Consider the following 17,376-nt stretch of genomic DNA (forward strand, 5'->3'; position numbering starts at 1 on the left):
AAAGGGAGGCGTGTGGGGACAGACCTAGAACCCCATCTCCACTAACGGCCCCTGAGGACACAGAATCTTAGGAAGCTCGGTGTTTGCTCTCACCTACAGATTCAAAGCTGGTCCTCATTGCCCACGTCCAACAACAGCCTGCACGCTCCAGAAACCTCCTCTCTGCAAGCCGTGCAGCCTGTGTTTGGAGAGCGCCGACTACTTCATCTGCTGCTGGAAGCAAAACTAATGCGTAACAAATATAGCAAATACAGTAAAAATCCTTCACTTGAGTTACACATTTAATGACAAAGATGTACGGAAGAGAACGGCCAAGTGGGAGAGACTAGGTTCCGGTGAGCGTCCGTGCTCCTCTCACCTTGTGTTTTTCCATGGCGATTATAATCTAACGCACTGTACACTTTATTTTGATTTTATTTATTTTTTTTGGCTCGGGGCACAGCCTTTTAAAACACGTACTGCCGACTGCTCTTACCAAGAAGATGAGGACCTGGGAACTGTTTCACAGCAAGGTTTTCAAAGGGGCTGTGCAATAGAAAAAGTGGGGACGGGGGATGGCAGAGGGAGTTTAGGCAGGTGTTTTTATTTTTTTATTTTTATTTTTTTAAATTTTTTTTCAACGTTTTTTATTTATTTTTGGGACAGAGAGAGACAGAGCATGAACGGGGGAGGGTCAGAGAGAGAGGGAGACACAGAATCGGAAACAGGCTCCAGGCTCCGAGCCATCAGCCCAGAGCCTGACGCGGGGCTCGAACTCACGGACCGCGAGATCGTCGCGGGGCTCGAACTCACGGACCGCGAGATCGTGACCTGGCTGAAATCGGACGCTTAACCGACTGCGCCACCCAGGCGCCCCTAGGCAGGTGTTTTTAAAACATGTATTTAAACTACAGCAGATGTTAGACTTAATTTCTTTAGGTCGAGGCCCGAGAGTCGGTCGTGGGTAGAAGGAAGCAAGTTCAACTCACGGTCAAGAACCTTCCAACAACGAGAGCCTTCAGAAAGCGGCCGCGTGGGACGCGCTGGGCCCGTCCAGAGGGGCGCGGTGAAGTCTGCTGCTCCTCTACAGACAGCACAAGGCCACCTGGCCGGACGGCGGAGGCCTTGTGTTCTCAGATCAGCAGGGGCGCCCTGGCTTGGTGACCAGGAATGCCTGGCACAGTAAACACGGCTCTTTTTCCCACGCAACGACAAGGCGAACTGGGCGCGCCCCTGAGCGCGACCGCTGCTTCAAACAGCCAGGTGGCAGGCCAGGCCGGCCAGGTGGCCCGCTGTTGGTAGCGCCCCTGGTCTGATTAGGAAGGCCCCTAGCGCAGGCCCTCAGTGCCTGGAAGGCGGGCGCAGGGGCGCCGGGGGCACTTGGGGCGCGACCTGGGCCTGGGGGCGCTGGGGCGGGACCGGGCCTGGGGGCCCCAGGGCTCACGGGCGGCGGGGGCGCGGGGGGCGCTCGGGGAGGGACCCAGCCATAGGGGCACCGGGGCGCGCAGGCGGCCGGGGAAGGGCCGGGGGACGCCGGGGGCGCTCGGGGCGAGACCCGGGCACGGGGGCACTGGGGATCACAGGCGACGGGGAGGGGTCGGGGAAGGGTCGGGGGGGGCGCGGGGTCGGTCGGGGCGGACTCTCGGGGCGGGCCCCGGGCGCGAAGGCACTGGGGCGCACGGGCTGCTGGGCGGGCCCGGGGCGCTGGGGCGCGGCGGCCAGGAGGAAGTGCGGGGCCTGCCCGGGCGCGTTAAGGAAGTTGCCGAAAATGAGGAAGCGCCTCGCGCTGGGCGGCTGAGGCGACTCCAGCGGCCGGAGGAGCGAGGAGGAGCGGGCGGCCCCGCGCTGCGCCCCGAGCCGCCCCGGCCCCGCGCCCCGCTCCCCGCCCTCGGCTCACCTGGCACAGGTAGGTGTGCGGCGCGCTCTGGGCCCGGCAGCGTGGACGCGGCGCCCGCGGGCACCAGCGCGCCGGGGGGGATGCGCTCCTTGCCCACCCCCACCCCCCGGGCCGGGGTCTGCGCCCCGGCACCCGGCGGGGCAGGTGCGCGCCGGGGGCCCTCGGCCTGTGAAAATCGAGGGCAGTCCGAATGTTCGGAGTTAAAACGGGCGGGTGCTGGATCCCTACCTCCCCCCGCTCAACCGGGTGCGTCGGGGGCCGGGCGACCGGGGTGCGGAAGCCGCGGGCGCGGGGGACCCGGGCGGGAGGCGCACGCTTTCGTTGGGCCGTCTCCGCAGTCACTGGAAAATTCCACCGTGTGTATGTATCCCAGGGCGGATGCTCACATGCCCGCGGGGCGGGGGGGGGGGGGGGGGTGCTTAACGCATACGCGGCTTTTCCTACGGAAAGAAAGGGCAGTTGCGTAAAAACGTGAAACTTTCTGAGCCGCCGCTGAAATTCGGCAGGATCGCGCCTTTCGACACATTTTCATGGTGAAGTAGCTTCCTTAGCCAGTCAGTGACTCGGAGAAGGAAAGGACGTTCTCTGTAGGACAGCGTAGGTTTGCGTTAAACACGGTCTTGGCAACGTGGCTCCAAAACCTTAAGCCCTCCGTGACTGCAAAGGGGATTCGGTTCTGGGTGTTTTCGAATGTTGGAGAACCAGAGAGACGGTCATCCTAGAAGGGGCAGTGGGAATCTTTTTCCGTTGCAGGCTGGTGCAAGTTGTGTTTCTGAGTTTGCCTGAATCACCAAAGGTTCCACTGATCCCCCGCAAAACTTCAGCATAAGTTAGCTGTTCGTTTCCTTGCACCCTGAAAGCCTGCCCCTGAGTAGGAAGGAGTGGGAAATGTCCATTCCTGAATCTTCTAGGGAAAACGGAGTTCCTCTTGTGAGGACTTGGAATTCCCGGAAGAAATGGAGATGGTTCTAGCCTCTGAAGTCTTCGTTTTAGTAAGAACAGATCCGTCGCTGCCACCTACACAGGCAGCGTGTCAGTGAAATGCAATTAAATTCATTGGTGTGCCCACCACCCCCACTCCCACCCCTGCCCCCCAAAAAAGTCCAGACAGTGCATGAATACATTTGTCCTAGAGCTAAAACGTTTTAAAACTTGTAGAGTTATGGGGTGCCCGGGTGGCACCGTTGGTTAAGGATGGGACTTCGGCTCAGGTCACGATCTCACGGTTCATGGGTTACAGCCCTGCCTCGGGCTCTGGGCTGACAGCTCGGAACCTGGAGCCTGCTTTGGATTCTGTGCCTCCCTCTCTCTCTCTGCCCCTCCTCTGTTCATGCTCTGTCTCACTCTGTCTCTCAAAAATAAATAAACGTTCAAAAAAAAATTTTTTTTAACTTATAGAGTCATTAGGTGTTTTAAATGAGAAATCTTGGCTGTTAAAATTACTTTATCAAGTCATGTTCCATCTACATCATACCTTGGGTGTATTTAGAGAAATGTTGCAGCGAAATAGAAATTGGTTTGTATTCTCTGTATGTGGTATACCTCCATATGGAGGATTTTATAAGCAGTCTTAATAAGTGGAAAGTTTTTAATGTTGGAAGCTAGGATAAACAATGAGGTGTATATTTTAGGTGTTTACCTTTCCTGAAACGGAATGATGGAAAGATAATTTTATTGCTAGATCTTTGTCTCAGAGACAACTCACGTTAGCCTTCTCCAGGCTCATATTGAAAAATCTAAGTGCAGGTCTGATTTCTCTGTTTTTTTCTTTTATATTTTTTTTTAATTTCTTTTAACGTTTATTAATTTTTGAGACAGAGAGAGACAGAGCATGAACGGGGGAGGGGCAGAGAGAGAGGGAGACACAGAATCGGAAGCAGGCTCCAGGCTCTGAGCCGTCAGCCCAGAGCCCGGTGCGGGGCTTGAACTCACGGACCGCAAGATCGTGACCTGAGCTGAAGTCGGACGCTCAACCGACTGAGCCACCCAGGCGCCCCTATTTTATATTTTTTTAATGTTATTTATTTTTGAGAGATAGAGACAGAGCATGAGCAGGGAGGGGCAGACAGGGAGGGAGACACAGAATCCGAAACAGGGCTCCAGGCTCCAAGCTGTCGGCCCAGAGCCGAACACAGGGCTGGAACCCAGGACCATGAGATCATGACCCGAGGCGAAGTCAGATGCTTAGCCGACTAGCCACGCAGGTGCCCCTGATTTCTCTGTTGTTGTTGTTGGTTTTTTTAGTTTTAATATGTATTTATTTATTTTGAGAGAGCACAAGCAGGGGAGGGGCAGAGACAGAGCCAGAGACAGAGAATGAGAATCTCAAGCAGGCCCCCTACTCAGTGTGAAGTCCGATGCGGGGCTCAAACTCACAAACTGCGAGATCATGACCTGAGCCGAAGTCAAGAGTCAGACACTTAAGCAACTGAGCCACCCAGGCACCTCTGATTTCTCTGTTTTTACACCAAAGACTTCTTTGTAGGGTGTCACTCATGCAGCACACAGCGTGTCCGTAATTATTCTCCAAAACCCTTGTGCTAAGGTATGTTTTGGAATCCTGGATTTTCCGCAATTTAGAATTCAACTTTGGAATCTCACGGTCAGCACTGAGCAAAAGGTTTCTCCGAATCTAGAAAGGTCTGTGTGCACGCTGCCGCCATGTTGGCGACTCCGCTGGACAGCACCTTGTAATCTTACCCGTTCGGCTGTCTGCACCAACAGACTGACTCGTCTGCCCCAGTGGAATAAACAGACTATAAATAGCCGTGTGTCCGTCTAGGGCAGATGTTGTCACTAAGCGAGGTTCCCTAAAACTTACCTCAAGACCGTGTTTTTCAGAGCGTTTTCGCGTTAGGACTCAGGGACCCTACGAGCCTCCTTGGTGCTACCGTTTACTTTTGAAAATAAATTGCATTTCTACTGTCCAGTAACTCACATCTCCTGCAATTCAATGGGCAGTTTCCCCTTTTCGGGAAGCCTGAAACAGCAAGACCGAGCTGAAGTTTCAGCGATAGCTCTCACGGTGTAGATCCAAGGGAGAAGAGGACGTTTCAGCCTTGCTGATAAACCGTTCTCCAACAGCAAGTATTCTGGCAGCCGATGATGTTAGAGCGAGAACACACAGTGCGGCCACCCTGTGTCGCTGAAGTGTGTTTCCTGTTCTCTTCACAGCTGGCTCGCTCTCTGTCCCTTATCTGCGCCTGAAGGATGGCAGGGCACTTTTACAATCCAAGCTAATTTTTGCTTTCTCAACTGTCACTGTATAGATTTTTTTTTTTTTCCAACGGCCCGGGATCCTCACCTCCTTTCCCCTCACCTCCCTCCCCCAATCGCAAGTTTCGACATTTTATTCCATTTCTGTTTTTTTTTTAATGTTTATTTTTAAGAGAGAGAGAGACAGAGCATGAGCGGGGGAGGGGCAGGGAGAGAGGGAGACACAGAATCCGAAGCAGGCTCCAGGCTCTGAGCCGTCAGCCCAGAGCCGGACGCGGGGCTCTAACTCATGGACCGCGAGATCGTGACCTGAGCTGAAGTCAGACGCTTAACCGACTGAGCCACCCAGGCGCCCCGAGAATTTTTTTTTTAAATGGTCACATGCTGAACTTTTGTTTTTTCTCCTTGGACTTGACATTGTCTCAAGTTGATCTTTGTCACTTGGCAAATAGATTTTTGTTTTGTCTTGCTTTTGACCGAGGCATTGTGGGAAGATTAATACAAAACTAGAGCGTATATTCAAGGAAAACTTCATTCATTCATTTCGATGACCTAATAGCAGGGACACGTTCTATGAGCTTGCAGTTTTGCCTGACAGAGTGTTAGCTTGCGTCCGTTGGCGCTGCCTTTGACCTTTAATTATGTAAGTTTTGCCCGATGAATCTTGAAAGGTGGTTGGATTGGAATCACAGTCACAATTAGCCAAGGCCAAAGATACCAGTAGGAAAAAGACTATTTGGGGTCGTATTACAGTGGGTTTAACAAATCAAAAATGACTCTATCTTGATTCTTCCATTTCTGGAAACCACCAGAAATGGTTTCTGGAGGCTACCAAGGGCTGCTGGTGGGAGGAAGAGGTAAGTAGTGAGGGGAGAGCAGTGACGCCCCAGTTCCTAAGGAGGGTGGGCAACAGCTTCTGTGACAGATGGTATCTGGTGAGTAGCATCCACTGGCCTGGGGTACCTGCTCTGACACTGGGGTCCTGGCTCCTGAAGCCGGAGAAGGCACCACCCCTCCGTGCTGTGCTGGAGCCCTGGCGGGGGTCTGGGACAGAAGGGCCCGGAGCTCCCTGCTTGGCCCGCTGGATGAGAGAGGCTTCATCTGGACTCAGGCTGAGCCAGCAACAGCACCCCAAGGCTGGTGTCAGGGTAAGAGAGGCCCAGGCCCAGGCGTGGTCAGGACAGTCAGTGGGCAGAGTGGGGAGGGATGGCCGAGGGCCCAGAGCCTAGTTTTGGGAAGAGCCACCATTTAGATATTGGCTTGTTTGTCTATGCTGTGCGTGGGCTGCAAAGGGCATCTGAATGTCCAACGTGTGACCTTCACTGTCCCACTACAGCTGTTTGTCAGAACTGGGAAATCTTCATTCTGCTCTGGTCCGTCTGATAATTTCTTAACGCTGTTTCTGCCGACTTGTCACAGTTTAGGTGTGACTAGAGTTGAGTTTGATTTTTATTAAATTCTCGTTTATAGCAGTACGTTCCCACCCTCTAGTGCTGTTCCCCAAAGCAATCCTTTTCATCTTTTTGGCTATTTCTTCTAGAACTTTCCACCGCGTTTCCTGACAATAGGCTCATTTGTTCTTTGGTTTTGATGTATCAGTTCTAGACTGTGTCTGCCAACTTTCTGCTGTGAGAAGGGAGCCCTGGGCCTTCCTAGACCACCACCCATGACAGTCGTGCTGACATTTGGGGTGAAGAAGCCTATTTGGTATTTATTGTGATGATACTTACTGCTAAAGCAAGGTGTGCGATATAGTTCCAGTTTATTGCCCTTGGTTGTTTTTCCTGGGCAAACTATTGCTTTTGTGTTCTCCCGGTTGGCTCTGTGCCTGTTACAATGGTCTCCCCAACTCTCCGACACAAAACTCACCGCACCCCCCTTGCTTTCTCACTGTGTCAAATATACCAAGCAATCGATCAGTTCCACTTTTCTTTTTTCCTGGAGCCTTTCTCGTTCTCGCCAGAGTCTGATGGTTTTTCTTCAGCCCCGCCACACGCATATCAGAAGCCTGCGGTGGGAAGGTGGTTGACTAAATAAATTTTCTACAAAGTGTCTGTCAGACCTTTGCTCTACCGTTTGGGGTCTTAACACACCTCTTACCAGTGTCACATACAGTTTACCCATTATAAATCCCTCATCATAATTGTGGAAAAGATTTCCTTGGAAATTTTATTTCTATCATGCATTTCATACATATATATGATATATGTTATATATTACACGTATACATATGTAATATATAATGAATATGTATATACGATGAGATAATATATGTCGTAACTCCAATGTGATAGTTGTCGTCTACATTTTAGGTCAGTCTCCACACCACCTCTGTATTGGCTCTGACACTGATGTTTTATTATCCAGTTGATGAGCATATATGTATTTTCCTGGGAATGGGGAGCCCACGGCACTTTTTTCAGATGCCTGGTCTGGATCCCTTGGTCCCGAAACAGGTGCCATGTGACCTTAAATGGTGTTCCCAGGGAAGCTTTCTTTGCCCAAGTCGTGCGGTGTCGGATGGGATATGGTCGAGCAGGCAGGTCGCTGTCATGGGTGTGGAGCAGTGGTACAGGGGACGTGTGTGGGGAGGGCACCTGCCGGCACTCTCACACGTCCGTGGCCGTGGGATGCGTTGGTTCCTTGAGCATCCTGGGGATCGGGGCTCCTGGGTCCCCTTTGTGAAATGATTGGCGGCCTCCTGCCGCCCCTTTACAAGATCTCAGGCTTTGCTTGGGTGGAGGCAGAATGCTGTGGTTATCTTAACCTCAAGTGTTGAGAATGTTTGGATCACTTGATTGCTATGATGCCTCAGAGTCACGGCCACTGAGTATTTTTATCAGCAGCGGTTGAGGGTAGGTAGGGGTCCAAAGTTCCTCTCGGTTCAAGTCTCATTGTTTTTAAGCTTTTGTTTCGATCTCTGTGAATAGAACGACCACAGGGGGGTTCACTGAGATGTACCACGGAGCCACGTGGGTAGCCTCCATACCTGGCCCGTGGTTGGGACTCAGATGACCACCACGGCCACTCCCACGAGGCCGGCTCTAGGAATGTGTTCCTACAGTCTGAGGCAAGACTAATAATAGCACTCCCAAATGGGTCGCGGGTGAATAAGCACAATTTCGTTAGTAATTTATTTTTTTATTTGAGAGAGAGCAAGAGAGCAGAGCAGCAGAGGGAGAGAGAGAGAGAATCCTAAGCAGGCTCCACGCTCGGCATGGAACCTGGTGTGGGGCTCGATCCCGCCACCCCGGGATCATGACCTGAGCCGAAATCAAGAGTCAGACGCTTAACTGACTGAGTCACCCAGGTGCGCCCCCAAATACTATTTCTGAAGTTAGTTTCTCTGACCTCCTGGTTGGGAGAACCTTCTGGCATTTTTAAGTTTCTCTGACCTCCAAGTTGGGAGAACCTTCTAGCGTTTTCTAAGGTGGTAAATGCAGAACATGCACGGGTATGTGTCCATCAGGGAGAAATTCAGAAAAGACCGGGACCAGTAACCCCTGTGTGACCAGCACCCTCTGTGGGGAGGGCAGCCTAGTGTGTTTGCCTCCAGCCTTCGGTCCTCTGAGCGTGTGTGTGTGTGTGTGTGTGTGTGTGTGTGTGTGTGCGTGTGGTTCTTAGCACCAGTATCATTCTGCAACTTTCTTGTTTTAATCGACAACATGCCGAAGAGTGAAGAGGTCTTCCTATCCGTGATCATTGTGTTTTATTCCACAGATTGGAAAATGTGATCATTTACTGATAGACATTCAGGGTTCCCCCCCCCCCGCTAATTTTTGATATTTGATTATTAGCACATCGCCTCTAACCAACCGAGCTAGCTGGCCGCCTAATTTTTGACATTATAAACAAAGCTGCAGTGAATGCACTTCTTCATTCTTGTTTCCCCCCTCTTTTGCCCTTTGAATTGTGTTTCACAGAACCATCAAGTGGCTCGAGAAAGATCTTCGCCCTGTCCATCCTGTTATCAAATCCATCTATCGAAGCTCTTATATTGCAGCAAGCAGGTGGTTAGTTTCCAAGGAATATAGTCAATCCTTTATTTTTTTAATGATACCTTCAGTGTTTGTGGTGTTTCTTACGGGTTCCAGTGTGGACATTCTCTTCTTGCTGTGTGGCCTCTGTCTTCCTTTGGCATGGGCTCATCTGTTGGCTCATTTTGTGCCTCTCCTGTATGCAGGGTGAGCTTTCCTGCTGTGCTTGGTGATCCTAGGATGTGGCTGGTCTTTTTTTCCCCCCCGCAAGGTGGCCTAGGAGTTCGTCTTCTGAGTCCGCGTTTGTTCTGTGGCTCTTTCCTAGCCTGTCCCCGTGAGATAGGAGGGGTGAGGTATGCACGGGGCAGGGGGAGGCAGGCACCAGCGTGTGGGGTGCAGGGGCGCTCTGTCCTTCTCGGATGTGGTCGTGCCCTGCCTCTCTGAATGCGTGTCTTTCCTGCAGAGACTGCTCAGCAGGGAAGAGGGGCTGGAGGGGGTTGGGCCGCCTCGTTGCTCTGCTCCCCCCCCCACCCAAGGCTCTGGCATTCCCCGGACACCATGCCCTTGGGCCTTCTCCCAGCTCCCAGCCTGCCCCTGCTCCCTGCCTGCACGTGGACTGTGGTTTCCGCCCTCGGGCTCGGCCCATCTTGCTCTGTCTCTTGGCCATGGCAGGGGCTTGCCATCTGCCAGCAGCGGGCCGCCTTTACTCCTATCACGGTCATGGACTCAGAGTCTGCGTGACAGTTTTAATGGTGTTTCTTTCCTTTCTCTGCCTCTGTAGCTGCTGCGTACGCTCAAAGAGGAACTCACCACTTCCTTTTTTTGTTGTTAGCCACCCCAATCAGCTGATGGTCATAGCTATGTGAGGACGTGACAGCGAGGAGGAGGAAGGAGAGGAGCACGCCAGGGCAGGGCTGGATGACAGGCCTGGGGCTCCTTCGGTGTGGCCTGTGGCCCTGGGAGCGGGGCCAGGCAGCCTGGAGCTCAGGCAGGGAGTGTGTCCCAGCAGAGGGCTGAGCTGTGGCGTCCATGCTGATTATTGGAACGTGGCCAGCCCGGAAGCGTAACTTTCGCAGACGCACGTTTAAGGATGCACGGGGTGTTAAAATGCAAGGGACCCGGGGGACCATCGGATTCACCTGCTGAGAAGCAGTCAGGCCCAGAGAGCTGACGTGACTTGTCCAGCTGCTCAGGGGTGTTCCTGCATTGCAAAGCCTCAAACGGCTGTGTTGGGAGTCCAGAACTGCGACTGTCACCTGCTGCTCCGACAAGGGATCTGCTGCCGTGCATAGTGAGGGGACGTGGGGTCCTGTCCTGGACACGAGGAGACCCAAGAAGGCAGAGGGAGAGCATGAGCGCAGGGGGCCGTGCTGTTTCTATCTTTATAGCTTTGTGTTGGGAAATTAAGCTCACTCAGTAGGAGTTGGACCAAAAAGTCCTGAATCAATGAGGGGTTAATATGCAAACATCTGATGATTTTACGTTTTGTCTCTTTTCGACACACGGTAAACTCACTTCTAAGTTCACCGTCAGCATGAACTGGAGCCACGTGGAAGCTTGTCCGAAGGGGCCCGCCAAGCCGCGGTCTATGCCCCAGGCTGCCCCACAAGGGGAGGAATCGCCACGAGCGTGGGGAGGGAAAGTGCGAGGTGTCCTGACGGATGGAACAGAGCAGGCGAGAAAGGACGTTTTCCGGCTCCGTGTTGTCCGATGGTGGCCACATTTGTGACACAGTCGTCTGCCGTGAGAGCGTGCACCCTAGAAAAGAGGCAGAACGTCAGGCAGGGTGCCCGCGAAGGAGCCGCCAGTCTCTGCAAAGACACGGCGGCCAGGTAGTCCTGGCTTATCTCTTCTAAGAAGACTCTGGAAATCGGATCGGCATCCATCGAGAGAGGAGTGGCATTCCTTTGCTACGGTTGCCCAAACAGAGGAGGCGAAAGGTGGTGGTTTTAAACAGTTCTGGAGGCCAGAGGTCTGAGACCAGAGTGCCTGCAGGAAGGGTTTGTCCCGGGCCTGCGTCTTTGGCTTGTGGATGGTGTCCTCTCCCTGTGTCCTCACTCCTTCTTCCCTCTGGGTGTGTGTCTGTGTCTTAATTTCCCCTTTTTATGAGGAAACCAGTCACATTGGATAGGGCCCTCCATAATGGCTTCATGCGAACGTAATCACCCCTGTACAGACTGTTTCCAAATAAAGTCTCATTCTGGGTGCTGGGGGTTCAGAACCTCAACATAGGAATCTGTGGGACATGTCGGGTCAGTCATCACAGGGGGTCAAGTGAAGTCTGGCCCCTCATCACGGTGGCCTTGTACGCTGGGGTCAAGAGCACGAGGGGACTCTCCGGGCCTGGCCTCGGAGAGGCGTGGGAGCCACCTGAGGTGCGTGTTGCAGACAGATGGTTCCAGAACATTGTGTCCACATGCACCAAACAAAGCTAAGCAAGTTGAAATGCCTAAGTTACCATTTTTCTTCCACCTTGAGATTCGCAAAAAGAAAGAAAGAAAGAAAGAAAGAAAGAAAGAAAGAAAGAAAGAAAGAAAAGAAAGAAAAGAAAAGAAAAGAAAAGAGAAAAAAGAAACTTAGGGACACAATGCAAAACGGGGGTGGAAAGGAGAGACAGGAGCCACAGGTGTAAGGGCACAGGTGCAGGGGATAGTGGAGAAACCAGCCCGAATTACACGTGGGATGGTCCTGGGAGGCACGAGGCACATCTCCCATCCAGGAAGGGGACATGGGGTATTAGTGTTCTTGGGAAAGCTTTACTTTTTATACCAAAATAAGTTCCAGGCTGAGCAAAGAATAAAAATAGAACAGCAGGAGGGGCGCCTCAGTGACTCAGTCGGTTAAGCATCTGACTTCCGCTCAGGTCATGATGCTCGCAGTGCGTGGGTTCGAGCCCCGCGTTGGGCTCTGTGCTGACAACTTGGAGCCTAGAGCCTGCTTTGGATTCTGTCTCTCTCTGTCCTTCCTCTGCTCACTTTCTCTCTCTCTCTCAAAAAAATAATGTATATATATATATTTTTTATATATATTTATATATATTTATATATATTTATATATATATTTTATATATATATTTATATATATATTTATATATATATTTATATATATATTTATATATATATGGCAGGAAGATAGTAGAAGGACTAAAAGAAAAACTCAGGTGCATTTTTAAATAATTATGGTGTGAAGAAGGCCTTTCTAAATAGGATAGAAAATACAAAACCAAGAAAAAGGTGAATGAGTATGATTTCCTAAAATTTTAAGCAAGTCCCTGTAGGTATGAAAAAATATATAAATAAGTGGCAAAAAAAAAAAACCCCGTGACATATATTTACATGCAATGCCTGAGGTGTGGGCCTGATAGCCTTGATACGCAGTGAGTTCCTTCCAGTCAACGAGAAAAATGAACACAGTCCGGTAGAAACCTCAGTCAAGGAAACGAACAAGCAGTTAAAAAAAGCGAAGGAAAAGTGCATGGACATGCCCTGCGTGTCTGCAGTGAGTGTTGACTGAAGGGTTAGCTCTGTGACCGGTGTGGGGAGGACAGGACGCTGGCACAGGTGAGCACTGGCAGGGCGGTCGGGCGTCGTCTTCCGAAACTTAAAGTGTGCATGTGCTTTAGCTCAATAGCGTCACTTTGGGGAACTTACTACACATATAAATCGACAGAAGTGAAGCAATGTATACGCATACAGCAATTCGTTGCAACGGTTCGTTTTGTAATAGCAAAAAAAAAAACAACAACAACAACAGGAAAGGAAAGAAAGAAATACGGATCAGGAAGGGGAGCTGGTTGAATAAATGCTGGTCTGTCCCTGCATCGTCATCCCTTGCGGCGGTCTTTTGAAAAATGTGGCATCTTGTGCGAGCCCTGCTCGGACCCTGGAGTCTGTTTCGGATTCTGTGTCTCCCTCTCTCTCTGCCCCTCCCCTGCTTGCACTGCGTGTCTCTCTCTCTCAAAAATAAACATTAAAAAAATTCTTTTTGAAATGTGGAATCTTCGTAAACCAAAATAGAAAGATGTCCAAGGTACCGTCGGTGGAAAAGCAGCGTGTAGTATATCACTCTATATTTTTCACAACACGTTCATGCATGGACGGACGTGGGCCACGTTAGTCACTACATACACACACGAGTCTGCCTCTACAAGTGTGTGTGTGTGTGTGTGTGTGTGTGTGCGCGCACGCGTGAAAATATGCTGAGGGTTCTGAAAGCGAAGGCCCCAAACTGTGATCAGCAGCTGACCTGGGGAGGGCAGTAACATCGGTTTGGAAACAGTGAAATGCACCTTTTCCCTCTGCAGACAGGAGGTTTTGGCATCTACGGCGATCATAATAAAATGAGCAGGTGTGCTTGGGAGAGAGAACAGCGATAGGACGAGCCTGGAGGAGAGCTCACTCAGAGCAGAACCTTCTGCAGGACTGTCTGGACGCCCGTGTCCAAACGAAGAGGGGGACCTGCAGAGGTTGGCCGGACCCCCGCCCTGTGCCGCCGGCCGTGACCCAGGCTCGGCTCACCCGCAGGTGCCCGCACGGATTGTTTGGGACGCCGTCTGGCGGGTGACCGTGCCTCTGGACGTTCACGAAAGCTCCCGCCCCTTCCCCAGGCAAGTGCAGCAGCCGAGGTTGAGAACCAGTTCGTAGCACTTCATGGCCCACAGGCACGTCGTCAAAGCCTAGTGCACCTGCCATCAAATTCGAGTTTATTGGTGCACCGCGTATAACGGCAGCCCTGTGTGCCTTTGATGGCAGAGATTCTGGGCGCGTTAGAATGGTGTGCCCCTGCGTGTACACGCGTGTGAGAAAGGGAGGGAGGCAGAGGGCCGGAGGGCTCACCCGCTGTCACACCGCGGACACCCCCTCCATTCCGAACTTGCGCCACGAGGTCCGCGCGTCTGGAGTTGGGGGACAAGGGGTGTGAGCCAGAAAGCCCGTGTGCTCCCTGCACGACTGTCTGACCTGTAGGAGGTAAACACACACGAAGTGATTCTCAGAGAAGGAACGGACGCCCCAGACTGATAGAAAAGCTGGCACTCTCCACGCGAGGGCCTTGCACGGCTTCCATTAAAACAGAGAGAGTGAGCCGGGGAGGGTCAGAAAGAGAGACACACACACAGAGAATCCAAAGCAGGCTCCAGGCTCCGAGCTGTCCGCACAGAGCCCGACGCGGGGCTCGAACTCACGAACCTTGAGATCGTGACCTGAGCCAAAGTCAGATGCTCAACCGACTGAGCCCCCCCCCCCAGGGCCCCTGCACGGTTTCCGTTTTCAAGATGACTGGTTAGCATGGTTCTAGAACCCTGTACTTAGTGGGGGTGGTTTCTTCTCATGAGAGCTGGGGCCATGGTTTCTGGGCGTCTGTGGCTTGGCTGTGAGGCCTCACTGGCTGCAGCCAGATGGTGACGTGGGGGCTGCTCTGGCTGTGGGCCATCTGGGGACAGTCTGCGTCTGTGCCCTTCTGGGTGCTGATTCCGTCCATCCATGCTCACACGTGGGGCACCGTGCTATACTCACCCCAGGACTCCTCCCGTGCGCCCACGTTTATACTTTCTAATCCAACTTTTAGGACCACAGCATCGACCTGTAAATGCCCAGTTCCCAGAAGCGCTCCTAGAGCCCCTCTCTGGGAGCGGCGTGGTTGGCAGAAGCGTACCAGGCACGTGGGTCTGGATTCCTTCGTTCATGGAAACTTCTTAGGCTCCCGTGAGCTCATCTCCAAAACGAGGCTGAAGTTGCCATCTCCCGGGGCTCGCGGGGCTCAGAGATGCACCGAGCCAGCACCAGCAGCCTGGCTTGCAGAGAGGAGGCTGCCTGCAAAAGGGTGGTGGCTCGGGCCAGGGAAATCATGGAGCCCTCTGTTCGCCTGGCTTGTGGGAAAGGGGTTCTTTCAGGGGCAAAATGATTTTGGAAGACGGTGGGAGGGTCGCAGAAACAAGAGGGGCTCTTACCCAACGGTGGCACTTGACTCCGAAGCAATCCAACGATCCCCTGGTGTCGCGCTCGGGAAACCTGCTGGGTTTTACCAAGAAACACCCAGGGGATGTGCTTGTTCTCCGGTGCCGTCGTCGGACAAGGACACCCCCTCCGCACGGGGTCACGGCATCACGCCTACCCCGAGGCGCTAAAACACTCATGGTACCATTTTGGCCCCTGTCATGCTCTTTTCAAGTGTCTGCCTGGAGCCACATCGTGGACATAGTTGCGTGCGTGGTGTTTCCAGCGTGGACCCTCCCTTCGTGTATGCCGGGCGGGCTCTGACTGTCCCTTACATTTCGACACGTCACATGGGATTTGGGTACAGTCCATTTTTGATGTTTGGTGTACGTGCTGGGAGTAAAATGTGTCCTGAGGAAGAAGGAACTGGGAGCCCACTTCCCGGAGGTGAATTGTTAAGATGATTCCCGACAGTCCTGTCACTTGCGTCCTGCTCCACCGCTGACACGTGACCCAGGGGAGGACAGAAGGCCTTCCTGCAGCTTCCCTGCCTCGGAGCTAGAGACGTGCGTTCCCTACACCGCCACCGGCCACGTGTGGCCACGTGTGCTTCAAGTACCGAGAGGGAAATAAAATGTGAAAATCGGTCCTCAGCCAGACTTTAAGGTCAGTAGCCACACGTGGCTTGTCACTCCGAGTGGGGGGCAGAGTCGAACAGCCTTTCCCTCATGGAAGCGAGGTCTAGAACTCCGAGCTGTTCCTTCCTGGAGTCAGGGGAACACAAGCTTCTACCCCCGCTGCCAGGGCCGCTGCCGTGGGGAGTGGATTGGAACCCTTGCCGCTTTTCCACCTGTGAGCACGGTGCCTCCCGTTTCCTTAAATGGCTCTGACCCTGCGAAGTGACAGTGACCCCAAGACGCCCACATCCTTCGGATGAGACCCCCGAGTCTTGTCCACAGGATCTGGCCTGGCCCTTTCCTCTGCAATAGTGACATCACCTACTCAACACAAAAGCGTTCACCAAAACACTCATCACACACGTGCATATAGCACACGCATCGGGCATGTGCACGTAAGCATACGCACATATGCACGCACCACACGGGCATACACACATGGACACGCCACCCGCACAAGTGCACGCACACACACACACACACACACACACACATACACACACACAAAACCCTGGAGAAGGTTACTGACTGACGTGTCCTTGGGTTAAGCACTCTTGGTTCGATATGGTTTCTGGAAAAATAAACTAGTTTCTTGTTCAAGAGGATTTTCAGGTAACGGAGAAAACCTTTGTACTTGTTCATTTCCCTGCGGTTAAAAAAAAAAAAATCCAACATCATTTTCTCAAAATATTTGGAATGCGAGGCGGGCATCCTGGGGCGGCGGCTGCGGACCCGGGGACTGCTCAGGTGACCATGCTGCCAGGTGGGACGGCCCCAGCGGGGCGCCCACCCCGCCTCCCCCTCCGTCTGTGCAGTTTGTCTGTTTCTGGGGTTCCCGTGCTGCTGAACTTGGCCAGAGATAAGGCAGCCTGCAAGCAGTATTTCGGAAGGGTTTGGGAATTCTAGAACTTCCTTTCATGATTCAGCCTGTGGTCAGGAAGCCTAGCAACACATGTTTCCTAAATTTAGCTCGCAGGCCTGGCCACACGCATGCGCCCCCCCCCCCCCCACCAGGGACGGCCAAGGGCAAGGTGCCTCACCTGAATCGCTGTGTTCACGGAGCCGATGTGGGTGAGATGCTCCTCGCTGCACGCCTTTTCCCAGATGCCGCCTACACATCACCTTGTTAGATTTCGGAGCAAAGCGGATTCTTTCCTCTACCTCCCCAGCCGTGTTACTGCTCTCTCCCATGGCCGGCTCTGTCTGCGTCAGCGTGGGGCTCCAAAACCTTTCATCCAAAGCAGCGATGCCTCCCAACCCCTGCCTGGCCGCGCGGGGCACCAGGAAGAGCTCTCAAACAGTCCGGACATCTGGGCCCCAGCCTTGGAGCTTCTGAGTCATCTGGGGCTAGAACTCCATCACCAGGCACTATTAAAAAAAAAAAAAAGAAGAATCACCCAGGCTATTCTAAGCTGTAGTCAGGGTGGAGAATCTCAGTTCTGGTCTAGAACTTTCTTTGTTGTGCTAATCCAGCTTGCTCAGGAAGGCAGACCGCATAGCCTCAGTGCATGAGGACACCTAGACAGGGCAGGGCTGGTGTCAGGGGGTGGGGGGAGCAGGGCATCTGCACCGCTCAGAAACGCCCGGAGAGATCGCAAAGCAGGTGTCGAGAAGGTGGTGTAGACAGCCCTGCTCGGGCCTTCTGATTCTCGGGGGAGGCGTCCAAAGCTCCCTGCCCACAGCGCGCCAGCCCCCAG

The 17,376-nt window shown here is 52.9% G+C and overlaps 1 protein-coding gene across 3 annotated transcripts in view; it reads left to right on the top strand.

The window, feature by feature from the left end:
• The first annotated feature begins 1,815 nt into the window (after positions 1 to 1,815).
• Positions 1,816 to 17,376, top strand: part of SYK (spleen associated tyrosine kinase) — an 82,451-nt gene continuing 66,890 nt past the window's right edge. For 2 of the 3 annotated variants that reach the window (XM_042964482.1, XM_042964483.1), the window contains exon 1: positions 2,006 to 2,236. In XM_042964482.1, the coding sequence (XP_042820416.1) occupies positions 2,067 to 2,236 (170 nt within the window). In that variant the 5' untranslated portion in view covers positions 2,006 to 2,066. Of the gene's footprint in view, positions 1,886 to 2,005; positions 2,237 to 17,376 lie in introns of those variants that run through there. The other variant, XM_042964484.1, reaches the window with a different exon arrangement.

This window comes from Panthera tigris, chromosome D4 (assembly GCF_018350195.1).
Source record: "Panthera tigris isolate Pti1 chromosome D4, P.tigris_Pti1_mat1.1, whole genome shotgun sequence".
In the NCBI taxonomy this organism is placed as follows: Eukaryota; Metazoa; Chordata; class Mammalia; order Carnivora; family Felidae; genus Panthera; species Panthera tigris.